The 17,264-nt window shown below is 36.3% G+C and overlaps 1 protein-coding gene across 1 annotated transcript in view; it reads right to left on the bottom strand.

Annotated features, from left to right (window-relative positions):
- Positions 1-9,152: 9,152 nt before the first annotated feature.
- LOC122089590 (copper methylamine oxidase-like) overlaps positions 9,153-17,264 on the bottom strand; it is a 10,402-nt gene continuing 2,290 nt past the window's right edge. Inside the window, exons 2-10 of the mRNA XM_042659316.1 lie at positions 15,260-15,384; positions 14,978-15,099; positions 14,547-14,877; positions 14,230-14,445; positions 13,889-14,125; positions 12,322-12,507; positions 11,289-11,429; positions 10,256-10,524; positions 9,153-9,537 (exon numbers count right to left, since the gene is read on the bottom strand). Coding sequence (XP_042515250.1) covers positions 9,336-9,537; positions 10,256-10,524; positions 11,289-11,429; positions 12,322-12,507; positions 13,889-14,125; positions 14,230-14,445; positions 14,547-14,877; positions 14,978-15,099; positions 15,260-15,384 — 1,829 coding nt within the window. The 3' untranslated portion in view covers positions 9,153-9,335. The remainder of the gene's footprint in view (positions 9,538-10,255; positions 10,525-11,288; positions 11,430-12,321; positions 12,508-13,888; positions 14,126-14,229; positions 14,446-14,546; positions 14,878-14,977; positions 15,100-15,259; positions 15,385-17,264) is intronic.

The raw sequence follows: 17,264 nt of genomic DNA, 5'->3' as shown, positions 1-17,264 counted from the left end.
ATGGTAACCACCCGACGGAGAACACCGCTGTGTTTGCACTTCCGGACCAGTGTTAGGGTTCGCTCCAGATTCTTGGACACATCGGTGACGATGCGGCGGAGGGAGCGTTCGTAAAGAGAGAAAGTTCTTCCTCTATGCTTTTCTCCTCCACCATCGCCATCTATCGATCGACCGAGCGATCAATCAATCTCTTCAATTACAAATTCCTCCTTCTTCTTTTTCTCTCTTTCACTCTCTCTACCATTAATTTGGTTAGTCTCTTCTTCAATACGTTTCTATTTCGCTTTCCGGACAAGTATAGTATTCCTACAAAGGATGAAATTTACACCTCCTACCGGTTAGATAGAATATCCACCTATTTCTTCTACCTAAGGCCTCGTGTTTAACCCTTTATTATTATTTTTTTTTTTAAATATTTTTTGGTAAGCGTTCAATTGGAGTTGAAAAGTAAAACTATATAAAAGTGGTAGTGTGGTCTGTGTATTAACGCGAGAGTCAATGAGAATGCATTATAAGGATTAATATGGATGAAATTTTGAGTCAAGCGGCACCATCGCATCTAGGACTATCTAATGGGAATTTAGCTATAGGTACCTATATGTAAGATATTGATACTTGTCTGATAAATATACTGTATGGATTGTATCAGATAGTTTTGTCCTAAAAAATATTGAGATCATACCCTTTTTTCACAATTATGAGGTTTGCTTTGCATGTGAGAGGTACAAGGTTGGATCCCTTGCATCTCTATAATTGCTTTGCCAATAGGATTGTCAGTCTAGTAGAAGAAAACCCTTGTCTCATTACTGCTCAAATCGTCGTTTGTTGTCTTATGAAGCACTATTTACTTTATAGGGTCTTCAACCTAAGAACCATGATTAGTATCACAAAGTACCATTTTTTGCTAAAAAAAAAAATGATACCTAAAAGTAAGAATGTGGAGCTTCTATGCAAAATAATTTTTTAACCCAAAATTGACTCAATTTTCATGTTCAAGATATTCAATAATCAAAATTATCTTTCATAAATATTCTATAAACAATACTGTTTATGAAAGTTTTTTGAACAATCAACCACTCTAGGAGTCACCTTTCGGTCTACGGGGAGAGTTCTTTATTCTTCGACCAAAGTAAAGAGTCTCTTCTTTATTCTCTTTTCTATTCCATTAAGCAAGCCGCGTAGACCAGCAGTGCGGGGGCACCATTTTATAGATTCTAACAAGGTTTCTCGTTTTCTTAGTAGCTTCACAGATGTTGCTTTGATATCCACAATTGGTTTGATATCCACAATTGGAAAGTGGGAAACCCCTTGAAACTTGAAAGTGATATTAGTTAAAAGGAAAAAAGAAAGAGGTCTTTCCATGAAATTCCCATGAGAAAGTCATTATCTCAGTTGTTGCATGTGATAGGATCACCCCAAAACAGACATGTAGTATCATATCGATTAAGGGGTTAGTTCGTTACAATGATATTACTATATTAGGGCTAGCGACTTCTCAATCCCAGGGTGGAGCCTGTGTTCATAGAGGGGTGAGAAAGTAGTCAAGAAATGAGTTTCTAGTGAGGCGGTGAGGTGCAGTGAGCATCGAACAGCTAGGGTGCATAGTCGGATTCCCGTTAACCGTTAAGTGTAGAGATATAAATGAATAATCAAAATTAAAATTCGCATTCTTATTCATTTAGGGGTATCCGTATCCGAATAAAGGTATCTAGATTAAAATCTGAATTATCTGAAAAAATAATTATTCGATTCGATTAAATAATCAATTAATAATTTTAAGGGTTCTTAAAGTTTAAACAAGTTATAGAGAATGAGAAAAAGAGAAAACAACCTAAAAAGATGGATTAAGAGAATTATACTCATTAGAAGGAGAAAGGTCTGGATTACACAAGTTAGAGAGTAAACGAATAGTTGAAAATCCGAATTCGATTTGCATCCGTATTATTTTAGGGGTATCCGTATCCTGTCAAAAATATCTAAATTTGATCCATATCTCATTCGTTTACATTCCTAGTTAGGTGCTCAGTGCACCTCATTGCTCGTTATAGACAATTAAACTCAAGAAACAAAAGATGACTTCCTCAACATGACATCTAGAATGGATTCTAGAACAATAAAAAGTGTCAAAAGCCTATTTCGACATAGATATATAGATAATCTTATCATCAAATATGAAAATGGCCAACTAGTGTATAATTTATAGTATGGGCAATAGAATATGAACAAAAAAACCTAAAAGTAGAAGCAGAAAATGCTGGTGATGTTAGCAAACCAAACCTTTCACCCTTGGCTTTTGCTTTAAAATAAAACTGAGACCGTGGCCCCAAAGGACAACTTAATTATACTAATTTACTTTCAAGAAACCTTCCATCGTACAAAAAGGGACCACAAAGCCAGAAAGAAAGACCAGTTTTGCTAACATAAGACAGATTAAGAATTAGAATCAGATAATGATTAAAAAATATATATATATATATATATATTTAATAATGTCGGTGGTCGTTTCTGGTCTTATGGTTGGATCAAGGTTCAAGTAATCAAATCGGCCGGTCTGATAGATCCAATTCTGATCCCTTGAGTGGTGTTGGGGATCATTCAATCCCCGACACGAGGATGGTCAGGGGAAAGAAAAGGATAGGGGATGCCTTCAACAGCATCATAGACGAACTTTGACCGTTACTCGCCAAGTCAAGGTCAAGAACAAAGACGAAACATGGAGAATTTGTGGTTTAAGAAGTCGGAATCAGATCAATCAAATCGGCCGAGAGCAATCTTTCATTTTTTTTTCCTCTTTTTTGATCGCCATGTTTGAATGTTGATCCCTATTTTTTACCATTTTTTTCTTGTTTTAGTGGTAAAATACCACAAAATCATTTAAAATCCTTAAAACCCCTAATTTCATTGAGTCAAAACTAAAAATCACAGATTTTGAAAAATATTTTAAAAAATATTTTATTTCTCTTAGATTCAAATTTTTAGGGTTCAACTCAAAAGGGATCGTTGGTCGATTTATATATTATGAAGAGGATAACTAACTGAAAAAATAAAAATAAAAAATGAGGTAGTTACTACTCACTACAAAACATGGATTTAATTTGTGGTATATGATCAATTACTGTCAATATCGATATCAATTTTGATGCAGATTGGACATTTTTGCCGCCAAAATTTAGATATCATATTTTTTTAACTATTTTACTCTTAGTATTTTTTAAATCATCCTATCAATACCAATTCCTAAATCTATGCTACCAAATGAAATAGAATTTTTTATTTTTAAAATAAACCAGGTGAGTGATGTAGGTAATGGGAAACTTTGCTGGTGTTGCCCAATCCCTACGATTGGACTACCTAGGAAGGCCTATTAGAAACGCCATCCCAAGATTAGTGGGATCCACATCAAACCTAACAACAACTATATATCTATCATATTCATGTTAGTTATAGTACGTAATACCATTAGGTTTTACCCAAAAGTAAAAGTAATACTAATTAGGTCAAAGTCCACTCTTATAGTCTTATGACCAACAAAGGTCTGACCTATACTTACCTAACCATCACAAAAGTCTGGACTCATGTGGGTTCTCATTATTTTTAATCTTAATTCATATTATAGAAATTGGGGTAACAATCAAACTTAATGAGAGAATAAATATATGTATTTACTAAGTAAGAGAGTCATTCATTGAACTTGATAAATATATACGTGTCATGATGTATATAGGCCGAAAATGTTACAAAACACTCCCCTAAAGTCTGTAATTGCCCTTTATGGTACAATCGGGTGAATATAAAACAACCTCTAAGATGTGGCAATATGTTAATTTTCGATAGGAATTAGGTGTTTATTTGATCACTACTTCCTTCAGTATATCGATAGGCATAAGTTTGTAATTACTACTTTTAAGATGTCTTTCTACATATATTTTGAAGTATGATTCATATCCTCTATGTAAGGATGTGATTCATCCAAGAATCATAAATCTTACCCCTACATTTTATGTTGTGTCTAGGCGTAGGCACATCCTTTTCTTTCATTATAAATATTAAATCGTCTAAAAATAAAAAACATTCATGCATCCAAGCCATGCCTTGCGTGATTACACCACGATACGACAACAATATGGTGACAAAAATAAAGCAAAACTAAAGAAAGGTGTTTTGAATATTTTCTTTTATTAAAAAAAAAAAAAACACAACCTTGAGAAGAAGATCTCCATGGATGATACATGCATATACATCTTATCAACTTACAAGTTGACTTTCTTTCATTTGGAATTTGGAATTTGGCAAAGGCTTAGCTGGGGATATGCTCTTCTTGTTTCAATTGGTGGACCTAATAGTATATTAATCAGACATGTGCCAAAATTGATGCTCCAACTCAATTGAATTGTCTTCCATGTAATTAGAATAGAACTAAATAAACTGGCCATGGGAAGAACAAAGATCTAATTCTAGATTGGAACTTGGCCAATAATTGAATGATGAACTGATGATTAAAATTCAAAAATCGGATTTGAACTAGTCAATTCCTACTGTGTTTTTAGGTTTTAAGATGAAAAAAAAAAAAGAACAACCCAATGCACAAGGCTCCCTCTACTCTGAGATTTGGGAGGGGCAAGTTGTACGTAACCTTACCCCCTGCCTCGCAGAAGTGGTTGTTTTCAGGTTTTGAACCTACTGTAATTTTGACTTTCTCTAGTTGAATTGGAATCGATTAAGTCCGATCTGAATCCTGATTCCAAGTTTAATAGTCTCATCGCGGATTAAACTGCTATGCTAAATTCAAAAGGTCTGGATCATATTCGTAATAGGAATAGGAATTGAAGTAGCTATAGGGATCAATCAAATTCTATTGAAGTTAATTTTCTAGGAGATTACAATTCATTATTGGTTAATAGATTTTAGGGTTTTCCACACTATTGGTGTAGGATGTATCTCTCAAGCCACACCATTAGCAATGTGAGTAAGGGACCCACAATTGTCAAGAGAGTGATTAATTGAATAAATAAAGGGAAAAAAATAACCTGCCTCATGCATGAAATGCCCATGACTAGTGGACACATAAAAAAAACCATGAAGCCCCCCTATGTCCACTGATTATTCTCCCGCACCTCCTCCGATTGGCTTGTTGATCTAGTGTTTTAAATGTCAATTCGACAAAGTTCTCTCACCTATAAATTAAAAACCTCTGAAAAGTAGTAGAATAGAAAAACAAAGTAGAAATATTTTTCCTCCTATTCAAAATTTTAAGTTTTTTTGTTGATTCAAGAATAAACTTTGAACCTTCGGCCTTCGACCTTTAAATTATAATTATATACAGAATCAACAAACCATTTAGACATTGAACAGACTTGTTATTAAAAATTTAATTGTGTCTCTCATTTTGTTATCTTTCTTTACACCTATGAACAACGTGGCTTAGGGTCTTTTCTGGTTGTTTTATTCTCCTTTAATGGCATTCTTAGATCCTACAGAGGTCACAATTCGGCCAGGGAGAAAACAATAGGACCTAACTATTTTGGAATTACCCGTTCTATATATAATATAATGTGATGGTTGCTCCAGTATTAAAAACATGTAGAGATCCGTCATGTCGCAGATGTTTTTCAGTTATTAATTTTTTGTTTTTTTGGTTTAGGTTGGGTAGGTGTTTTTAATGGGGTCCATTGAGAAATAAGGTTTTGATAATCTTAATATCTCTCATGTGACAATTCAATGATAATTTATTTTGATTCAAATCCTATGAAACCGGTAGGATTTGACGGCTAAAAGGACTTGAGCGTATATCCCAACATATGAGTGCATATTCGAAAGTGAGTTCAATTTATTTTGAGATAAACCATGGTGGAGAGAAAGGGATCTATTGCCTTTGATTGATTTGATTCTTGTCATACCATATCAATGGATTAATACGAATGAAAAGTTAAAAGGTAAAAGAAATTTTTTAAATAAAAATAATGAATAATCTTTTCGAGCTGATTTAGGTCGGAATCAATCTCAGTATTGGCCTTGATCAATTCGTTCCCAATTCCGTGTTCTTAAATCATTGTAACCAAAGTATCTTTCTTGTTTTACCCTTGATTATCATTTCTCTTTTCTCTCTCTTTAACTAAGAACTTTTTGTAACTTTATTCTCTTATCTCCCAACCCCAACCCCAACTCCAACCCCAACCTCAACTCCAACTCTACAACATGCCCCTCCTCTCGGAAACCTTCCCTTCTACCTTCAATTTCTCTCTCTTTTGTTTATCCCTGCCTCCATCCCACCCCCTCAATTGTTAGCCTCATTTCAACCAACTCTTTAGCATTCGAGATTCCAGAGATTCAGAATTCCTGGGTTGGAGAAAGTGATTGAAGAGAGGTATAGGACACCAGGAGTTGCAAGGGGGAGGGAGTCCAATGCATGGTTTCAAGTATCGGCCATATGGGATTGGTATCAGTTGGGAATAATTCCTCATCCATGATAGATCCAGATTGATTATCTATATCATTTCAGGGGTAAAATAGCAAAAAATTAGTACTTAAAAAAAAAAAAGAAAAAGGCAAAACCGATTGATACCATCGATCCGAATAAGTATCAACATATATCAATCTCGATACTGATACTGACCAATACCAGTCAAAGTGACTAGAGTGGACTGTATTATAGTGATAGAAGGAGAGTGAGAGGAAAGAGAGACATTGGAATCGGAATTGGAGAAAACATACCGTGATGTGAGGAGGAATAAGGAAGAACCATCTTTTTTTTTCTGCCAATGTTTTTCTAACATTTTTAGTTAACAAGGGAAGGTGTTTATTTAATAAAATACAAGGAAAAAAAAAGTTTGAATTTGGAAATAGTTCTCTCTTTTAATATATTTACTTACTCATAAGCTCAGAAACAAGATTCTTTTTCATTATAATTAATAAATTTACTTTCTTATTAATAAAGCTATCATTTTCGTTCTCTTTATTAGTTTAAAGGGAAAATTACGCCCCTTGCTTGTAGTTTATCGAAATTACATATGACTCCAAGGGTTTGAGCGATTTATGCCACCTCCCCCATAGCTTGAAAATTTTTTATAATTAGGTCCAATTCGTTAGTTCCCGTTAATTTGAACCTGTTAGTTGATGACTTCATCATTTTAATGCCAAAAATGCCCTTTTAAAAAGTGAAGTTACCACTACACCCTTTACTTGAAACCAAACCTTTCACTTAAAACCAACAAAAGAGGAAAATCCAAATTCATCCCTCTGTTCATCTTCAACCTTCGACTACAACAGCCGCTAGGTCAAAGAGGGATTGCAACTGTGCTGAAATCCATGACATTAAGATGGAGGGATATATTGATCGTATTTGGGTTAAGTGCAAATCTTATGTTATGGCCTTCAATTGGCAATGATCTAAAACATCATCACAGACCATTTGCCAGATGCATACTCAAGGCAGTCATACCTCACAATTCCCGCAAAGGTCAGCTTCTGGATAGTCAAATCTATGCTATAAATTTGAAACCAAACCTTGTCACAACATAGTTAAAGGAGAAACCCACCCTTCATTTTGTTTGGGAAGTTTTTCAATTTTGATTCAAGCCACAGCTTTAAAGGCCTGGGAAAACACACATTCTTCAGCAGACCTCAGATAACTTTTTTCTTGGTTCGATTTCCTTTTCACAAAACGGATAAGCCAGGTGCCTCTTTCATGACTGATAATATGATTCAAAACTTAGAGGGTTGGCTCTCTATGGATGATCAGATGCATCCCTAGAAGTATCTTCTTTTTTAACAAAACCATGTTTTGAATCATTAAGGACTTGTAATTGAAGATCTGAATGATCCATTCATCTCAACCATGGACTGTTGATAATTTTTGATCAATTAGACCGGATCACCATCCAAACACCCAGTTGGAGGATCCATTAAGACATTGGTTTTAGCTCTGACTGAGAGTACTTGAGCTTCAAACCTTAGATTCAACCCACAAACACAGATATCAGAGAAGCAGGGTTGGGTTTCGGTTTGAGACTTTGAGCGTCCACTTACAAACGATCGCCGGTGTAAATTGGTCTGAATCTGAGCCTTACCAGAGTTGTATAGCTTCTTCTCCACCTAAGATTGATTGTCTCCACCTTCTCCACGGTTCTGTTTTAGAATTTTCTCTCTCTAAAGGGGTATTAAAGTACTTTGATGCATCAAGGGTCCTTTCATATTAAGACCATCTCTATTAAAGGGATAATAAAGTCTTTTACTATATAAAGAAACAGCATATTCACATTGTCAATGTTAAGGGAGGGAGGCGTAAATCATTCAAACCCTTGAATCCACATGTAATTTCAGCAAACTACAAAGGAAAGGAGGGATGTAATTTTCCCTAATTTAAATGAAGACTCTCTCTCTCTCTCTCTCAAATAAGCTTCCCACGGCATTTCAAACTCTATTTCTAGAAATCTCTATTCCTGATCTCTGGTTGACTGTTTTTTTGGTTATTTTTTTATATATTTCATAACATAATGTATAACAAATTTCCTAAAGATACAGATAAAAATAGTTTATGCATTTCAATACTTCAATAATGTTATTAAAGTACACTGTTATCTATTGTCAAGCATGGAAGAAGTTTCTAGGTCACGATTAACCGGATTAATCAGCCTCAGTTCACCATACCTCATCGATACTGTTAAATAGTGAGAGATATATGGAGAGAGAAGGGGATCACATCAAGTCCCTCCTCTCTTCCTTCATTAAACAGTGCTGGAAAACTTTGTCCTTCCACATTTTACAATTTGATATTCTGAATGTAGCACAATTTATATACAAAATTGTGGGTAGAACTTGCAAAGGAAAGAAAATATTTTGCAGGGAATGTTGGGGCTGAAATAAGCCCACCTGCATACCCCAAGTATCAGGATCAACCAGTTACATGGGGTCTACGGTCAGGTAATTGCAACCATGGATTACATCATCCAAGGATCTCAAAGGTCTTCAAGACCCCCAATAGCCAGACTTGTCTAGATGTGCTGTACCTGGTTTTACCTGTACATGCAAGAACAGCAAACTTGTAACTAGACAATATGGTGCCTACTGCCTAGGTTGATCAGCTAAAATTATTTCTTGCATTCTTGGCATGATTTGAATTGAAGAAACTGAAAAAATAAATCATAGCTAAGTAGTTTCAAGTAACTAATAAACCAGTAATTATTGCCAACAAACAGCAGAGAGCTGCATAATGTTACATCCACTTTCTACTATAATCTATATAACAGTGATCTAGTGGGTTCAATCAAAGCAGACATTCAGAAAAAAACAACCACAACTGTAAAACCAGTTTTAAAAGATCATCTTCAGCAGCCATTTCAGAGCTTTGCCAATATCACATTCTGAACAGGTTTTGCCACCCCATTGTCCTTCAGATCCACGTCGTTCGCATTCGGTGGGACATCCACTGCAGGAGAGCAATTGAAGAACCCATGTGGCTGCAGCATAAAACCAATGTGCTCCACTGGCATCACCGGCCAGTCTTCCAGTCTAGGTATGTGTGTAATTCCAAACACATACCTGTAATACATTGACAACATGAAAAAAGTGCTGATTAGAAAGGTAATCCAAGTTAAAAACAAATCCCCACTTTAATGAACAAATACAAATTACGTCATTGTCAAAATAGTTTTGATGGATGGAGAGGAACTGAATCCAGGTCAGTTTATGGTCATTAACATTAGTCAAGTACTAATAATAACCATTATAATGCTTTCTCAGGTGCAGCAGGAGTTTGAGACTTCCACAAAAACCAAGTTCTCTGTGAAGGAGATAAAAGACGAGGGGCATACCAGCATTATTATCAAGGATGTTCTAAAAATGGGAAAAAGAACTCTGCCCGCTTGTGTGGATCTATGCCAAGACACAGGCGGATGAGAAAAGACCACACTGCTCTCCCACCCTGATGCCTCTGCAGGGCCTCCGATTGGCCTGCATGCTGGCACAGTGGCCACGCAAGCAGACAGAGTTCATTCGCCCTTTAAAAATTTAAGTGTTTCAATTGTTGAGGGCAATTCTAGCACTAATATTCCATGTTAGACTATGAAAATATGACTGCTACCTCAGTAAGGAGACATTTGAAGTGTGAAATCTACAACTAACAGTACACAACCAGCAAAAAAAAAAAACTAGGGTTTCAAATTCCAAATGAAGAAAATTCGAAAAAGAATAAAAGCATGCACAGAGACCAATATGCAAATATCAGATGTACCATCATGCATCTCAAATGGGAACTAACCACAGAACTATATCAGTTTCTTCAAGAGACCGGTTTTGCTTAACCCATGTAGCCAATCCTTCACCAACACGTGGATTTTGATTAGGAAACTCTCCACCTGGATACTTTTCATCACGTGCAAATGATGTGACCCAAAGATTATGCTTCAAAAAAGCAGCTCTTCTCAAAAATTTTGCCTCAGAACCAGCTAATGGCAGACAATTTGAACCAGGCACCAACTTATAGCCTGTTAAGTGGCCAGTCCGATTGACAGTTCTTGTGTTCCTAACCTGAAATATGAACATGTGCACCATCAATCAGGCAGTTACCTGAATCAACAACTACAGAATAATAACAAAAGCAATAATAATCCCTCAGTGCTTCGAAAAAGAAAAAGGCAAACATCTCATTCAATGTCTTAAACCTGACTCAAGAGATGGACCCAGATGAAAACATTGAGAATGGACGTCCACAAACATGTTCCATTAATTCATTCAGAGGGGGCCACAATTAAATTAATTAAATGAAGTAAGCTGAATTGAGTTGATTTGGGTTCAGTTCAACGAGTGTCAATTTTTGTATTTCTTCGTGTTAAGCAAGCAGACACCACCTCCATACTGAAAGCATCATAGGCTCGTAGTTATGATTCCCTTAATATTAACTTAAAGCTTGGATATACTGAGTTTCTTTTTTAATAAAATGAATTTAGTATGTCTTCAATAAATTAAGCGAGAAGTGCAAATAACGGCAACAGTTTTAAAAGAAGACTTTCGAAATGCATAATCAACAAAAGAAAGAAATAAACTTAATTATGTCAAGAAACATAACATTTACATGATTAAAAGGTTCTCACTGAACAGAGCAGGAATGCAGGATTCAGGTTGTGACTAAACAAACCATGCAGTTCCCATTGTTGATATTCAGGAAAAAGTAATTTGCATATAGACGACAAAAGAACATTTACAAATAAAGGACAAAAGAACATAAGCTATACAAATAGGCTAAGAAACAATGTAGAGGACTGCAAGAATAACCGCAAGTATGAATCTCTTACAATCCAGTGACGGGCTGAAAAAGGATCACAGTCACGCATAGCTTGCAGTTCAGATCTGAGCAGTTCCTCTTCAGCATAGAACGCATTGTTGTGAACATTATCCTTTCCTGGCTCTTCAACTTTAACATTCACCTCAACCACCTATATATGCAATATTAAAAAACTGACAAAAAGAAACACTATATTCATAATTATAAAATACATAGGTTAATTACTTAAATAGTAAATGAGGGGCAAACTGAGTCAGAAGCAATAAATAAACAAATCATCATCAATAATATATCACATAAAACACGAATTTTACTCATGAGATAGGTTGGATAAAGAAAAGGCAAATGATTAGGATGATAATTTAACCAAAAGATTTGTATTAATAACATAAAAAGTGTAACCTGCCCCAAGAACAGAACATCCACGTAGTTAACTCCCAAAATGAAAGGAACAAATGTGATGTAGAAAAGAAAAAGTAACTTAAGTGCTACAAAACCTTTTCAAAATTGTTATAATATCATAACAGTCCATTTTATCATGTTCAAACAGAATATATAATCAATTTCATCGAGAGCAGCTCCACATCAAAAAAATACTGGATTGAAAATGGCATTACATAATACACACGGCAGCCAAGTGCCTCACAGTAAAAACATTGCTCAAAATAAAGAGAACTACTTTCAGGGAAGCAGCACCAAGACAATGCAAGCTTAAGCTTTTATTTCAACAGAAAGTTTCAACAGTAACAGTAGATGGCATGATGTCTTTGGAGACAAAATGGAATTATGAAAAATTAATATTAATAGATCTCCATTTATCTTGAACATTGATTATTCATAAAATTTCTGCAACACGCAACTAGGAAACTTATTTTCAAAGAAATATCTGTAATACCACAATCACAAGTGAGAACTTGAGAAGCATAATTTAATCAGAAGGCAAAACGCAAAAAGAAAAATGAAACCATCTGGAAAGATTTCCTGCAGAGTTCCATACGAAGAATCCATCTAAACACATCATTCATGAGTTCACGGGATCTTACCTGATTGAATGGTTCAAAGGGCTTACAATCAACAGCCATGTCCATTCGAGCAACAAAGAAGTGTTGATGAACTGGTGCATATAGTCCTGGTGCAATAGTTGTACCATATTTCCTGGATTCCCCTGGCTGCAGTGCTCCCAAGCTAAGAATACCCGTTAGTTTAACCTCAGCTTCTATTTTCCCATCCTGTAGCAGAAACTCATGAAGTATTAGTCTTAATTTTAAGGAGCTGGCATTATCCACCACAGTAAAAAAGCTACCTGTCAATCTGTCATTGAGGTCAAAGAAAAGACAGAAGTAGACTAGTAAAAATGAATTGGAACCAACTGAATGCTAAATACGTCAGAATGCCATTGGAGTTTGGATTGGCAATCTATGCCACATGATGACACACATGGGTGCACAGTGACCATACACATCCAAGAAGCAATAAGAGAAGTGCAATCGAAAATCGGTACAACAGTAAAAACTGTATTTGAAAGATCCTAGGTTAAGCTACAATCATTAAAAAGGAAAACAATCCATGCAACCCATTCTTCACTCCTTTTCCAGCTTAGTTGAAGAAACCAAAATATTAGAAAGAAACCAATGAAAGTAGTATTAAACTCTTAATCCTCTTGACAGATAGAACATCTAGAGCTTCAAGTATGAGGTGGCAATTGTACCAGCTGGGCCAGCCCCCCACAGCATATAAGTGACTTTGTGCAGCCCCAGTAGGTCAGCTTAGCACCCTGAGCTGGAAAAACAGGTCTGGGCTGGCCAGCAATGCAAACGAGGCCATAGACACAAATTGCCAGCTCAAAATCACATGAAATTACATAAATAATGGCTTTAAGCCTTTAACAGAAGATGTGCTAAATAGAAAGAAGCGTGAACAATGAATCCAGGAGGAAGTTGAGCCACACTCAGAATCCAGATGCACATATTAATATGAACTTCTGCAAGATGCAATGGCAATGTCATCACCTGCACAGAAAGTTGCATCTACTGCTTTATCACAAAACTAAATCCCTCTAGGACAGGCTAAGCCAAATTTTTAGTCCAGGCCCAGCCTGGCCTGAAATAATGGGTCTTCAAATCAGGCAGGCCAGGATCAGGCGGGACTAGAAATTGCCAATACATATAGTAATTCATCTCTTCATTGCAAGACCATTTTAGTTTTGTAATCAATCAAGAAATCATTATTCTATCCATTCGGGTACAAATTTTCACTTGGTAATCAAGAAGGCATTTCAATAGGAGTTATTGTCGAATAGAATTAAAAGAGTGCTTCCATGAGCAAAAAAAGACTAGTATAAGTCAGGAAGCTTTTGGAACATATATATATATATATATATATATAATAATCTCACTCGAACAATGGCCATATAACGAGGGTAAAACAGATCTACAAGAAACCCTCTTCTAACAGCTCTCGCTTTTGAGCAGGGTACCCTTTGTTTTTGTTATCATATCATTCCAGTTTAGATTATTACAGCAACACAATAAGCCCACCATCAATAACAAGAATACAAGGCAATACAGAAGACCACATCCTAAACCAAATAAGGTGACATTCTTAGCCTACCTGATAGAAGTGCCAGAAGAATCCATACTCATAATTAGCAACAGTGCATATGAAAGACACTGTTAAACGTCGAGACCGTCGAACTTCAGCCAACCCTGTTCTCCAATCTTGATGCTTCCATAGGATACCATGGTCCTCTTCATGTAAACAAACACAGTTTTCAATCGTCTCAACTCCACCAGTGAAGTTTGTGAAGTGAGCATCGAAGTATTTGATATAGCCTAAACAATCACATCCCTGAGATCACAGGTGTTTCATATGAGAATAATTTTAAAGGAGTTGGGAACTAGCACAATCAGTCAAACTAAATAATATCACAAAGTACTTCAAAATTATTTGACCTTCTTAAGAGAATGAGCATTTTTGCCAAGGCCATCTTCGCCTGCATCAAATGCATTCTTCCTGTAATGGGGATCATTTGGATCTCCATATGGTACTACCATCTCAACAAAGCTCAACCTGTGAGCTACGGACCTCCGACCCCGACTGCCATCAATATATGCAACAGAATAGATGACAAGACCCTCCCTCGGAGTGAAGCCAATACGAAAGTTCCACTGTCAACAAGACAAAAGGTAGATGTAGAATTCAATTTGAATGGTTAAAATTTGCAATAGATAGGAAAAAAAAAAAGCTATTAGAACCAGCAAGGACATACTTTCTGCCATTCGACAAAGTAACCATTAACACGAAAGCTTGGACCATCGGGCTGAACAATTTGCAGAGGTTTTACATCACTGCGGTCCACGCCTCCTCGTGTCTCACCAGCAGTATAATTCCTTAATGGGTCGGCGGGAGGCAAGGGCACAAGTTTGCGGTCTTCAAACTCAATAACTACCATATTTTGCATATCAACGAGAATTTTAATGCCCTCAACTGGACGAGCATAACCATTCTCCATCGGGCAGTCACTCTCAGTCCTACAGAAAATAAGAGGTTTTGCAAGCCTGCGGCTAGGAGCATCCGCGGCACTATGATAACCAGCACACCTGGAAAAGAATCAAATGCCATAGTGTTAATAAGGGGTTGCAACCAGCAATACATCCCTAGAAATCCTAAGTAAGATAGCAACGAGCAGAATCAACTAACCAGGCATCTACCATCACAAGATCCATGTCCTCAATACCCCTTTTCTTCATTGCCTCCCGAAATGGAGGATAGTCTTTAACAACAGCTTCACATTCAGCATATTCCACCGCATCCTTTATAAAAAAAATTAAAAATAAATAAATAAATAATAAATAAGAAGAAGAAGAAGAAGAAAAGGATCAAAAAACATATTCTAGAGAAAAAAGAAAAGAAAAAAAAAAAAAAAAAGTAGCGACAATCTCATTGCACAATATTTTCTTCTCCAATTTCCTAGAATATAATCATAGCACAATTAACCTCAGGGGTAGCTCCAGCGGCCCTGACAGTTGCCACTGCTACTGAAATTTCAGCAGCAGCCAATGGGTCCAAAGGGTGGCTGGTTTGAGCCCTCGTCATGATTTGGATCCCTGTGCCAGCATAAATCAGAAATTTGAATTAATCCATCAACCAAACTAGACCATCCGATATATGTAAAAAAATTAACTTAAAAAGACTAGGCAGTTGCAATAAGAAAGCATCCAAAGAAACATCTTTTCTCACTTTTCCCATAAGGATTAAAACAATGAACAAGACATGCATACAATTTTGAGAATCTACAACCAATTTATCCGTAAAATTAAGAATTTACACCCCATGGTTTCAAGAATCGATTGCTATGGATTGTACCATGTAATCCAAGATCCTTAAGAGGTACAAGCAGCATTGGCTGATCATACATAGTCCAACCAGTGGATTGAGCAACAAGAAGGTCCTGGTTTGGTCCTGGTGACAAAATCAGAATCCTTACTAAATGGATTGTAGGGTAGTAAGAACAGCAAAAACAGGGGTATCGATGGGGAGAATAGAGGAAGAAGATAGGATAGCCAGTAAAGTCTCACTCATACTATGCCTAACCTCAAGGTTTCTCACCTCATATAGGACTCTCTCCGAAACTGTCTCTGACAGCCACTGGCAAAAACTAGCACCAAGAATTCATTCAAATTCTGCTGTTTCATTTAGGCTTACAGGCAAGCTCCTTATATAGAGTGGCTAGGAAGGTTCTTGACTCTTCCGGGAATTTTTCCTAGACCTTTTGACCAATAAGGAAACTGACCTATTGACTGAAAGCAAGGATCAGTTACAACTGACTAGTTAATGCTCTCTTTTTTTATGGTATATATGCATTAATTACTCTTGACCCATCTTGACTAAGTCTTGGACTGAAATTAATTGATCTCTTTTTCAGCACACATGCATGCTCTTAACCCATCTTGACTGGAGTTAACTAAAACTTGGGCTAGAACATTTAGGATTGTAGGGTCTTGCCTAAACCAACTGAACTTAGTGTAGGCCTGGTTCCTCTCTTCTCGCGATGGTACTGTTTGGAGTAGAATTTATCTACATCGAGTAATCTAGTCTCAATCCAATCTAGGATTGGCTAGAACTAAACTGATACCCAATCCCAATCACAGTTGTCAAGGTGTCACCTATGGGACGCCTAGGCATCCAATCGCCTTGGTAGCTCAGGCACCTTGTTGATATTGCGTTGTGTCTAGGACCCTTCCAACACCTTGGGTTGCCTAAACATCGTGACAACTATGATCCCAATCCTGAAAACTATGCCATTTCCACCACACACACATACAAACATAAACGAGCAAACATTAAGAAAGGGTAACGACTTCAATCTTTACATGGAATCATCTTGACATATTTTCTATTATATTGGTAAAACACAAATCTTTTCTCCGCTCCTAAAAGACTAGAATGTCACACATATTGCACATTAACATCATCGTACACACTAGCATTTGCAAATTGAGGAGCTAGCTTTACCATGCAAAGTGTATTTATGGCACTATTTTCGGCACACATGCAAATGGTAATGAACAAGATGAAATATACAAGTAATAGAAGCTATAGCCAAAAATTAGCAAATATGTATGTGTAAAATTTTTAAGAGACCACCAGGAAAGACTGGAAGAACAAGAAGAAATTGATCAAATCCACATGTTGCAGATTTAACCGGGTACATCCATGAGAGTTTGAAGCGTTGATACAATTATACAATTCTAGCTTATTAGGGTACATTGGAATGTAAGAAACATATCCGTTACCACCAGCCAATAGGGCTGTGTTTGGTAGCCAAGAGAAGAAAAGAAAAAATAATCAAGAAAAGAGAAGAAAATAAATGAAATGGTAAGAAAATAAAAAGAATGTATGTTTGGCTACCATTAGAAGAAAAGAAAAGTTTTTTGTATTTTCTTATGTTTTATTGTGTTTTTTGCTTCCTCTCTTTTTTTTTTTT

This window comes from Macadamia integrifolia, chromosome 9, assembly GCF_013358625.1.
Source record: "Macadamia integrifolia cultivar HAES 741 chromosome 9, SCU_Mint_v3, whole genome shotgun sequence".
Lineage (NCBI taxonomy): Eukaryota > Viridiplantae > Streptophyta > Magnoliopsida > Proteales > Proteaceae > Macadamia > Macadamia integrifolia.
The sequence above is the reverse complement of the archived record's forward strand: the minus strand, read 5'-3'. Positions and strand labels throughout refer to the sequence as shown.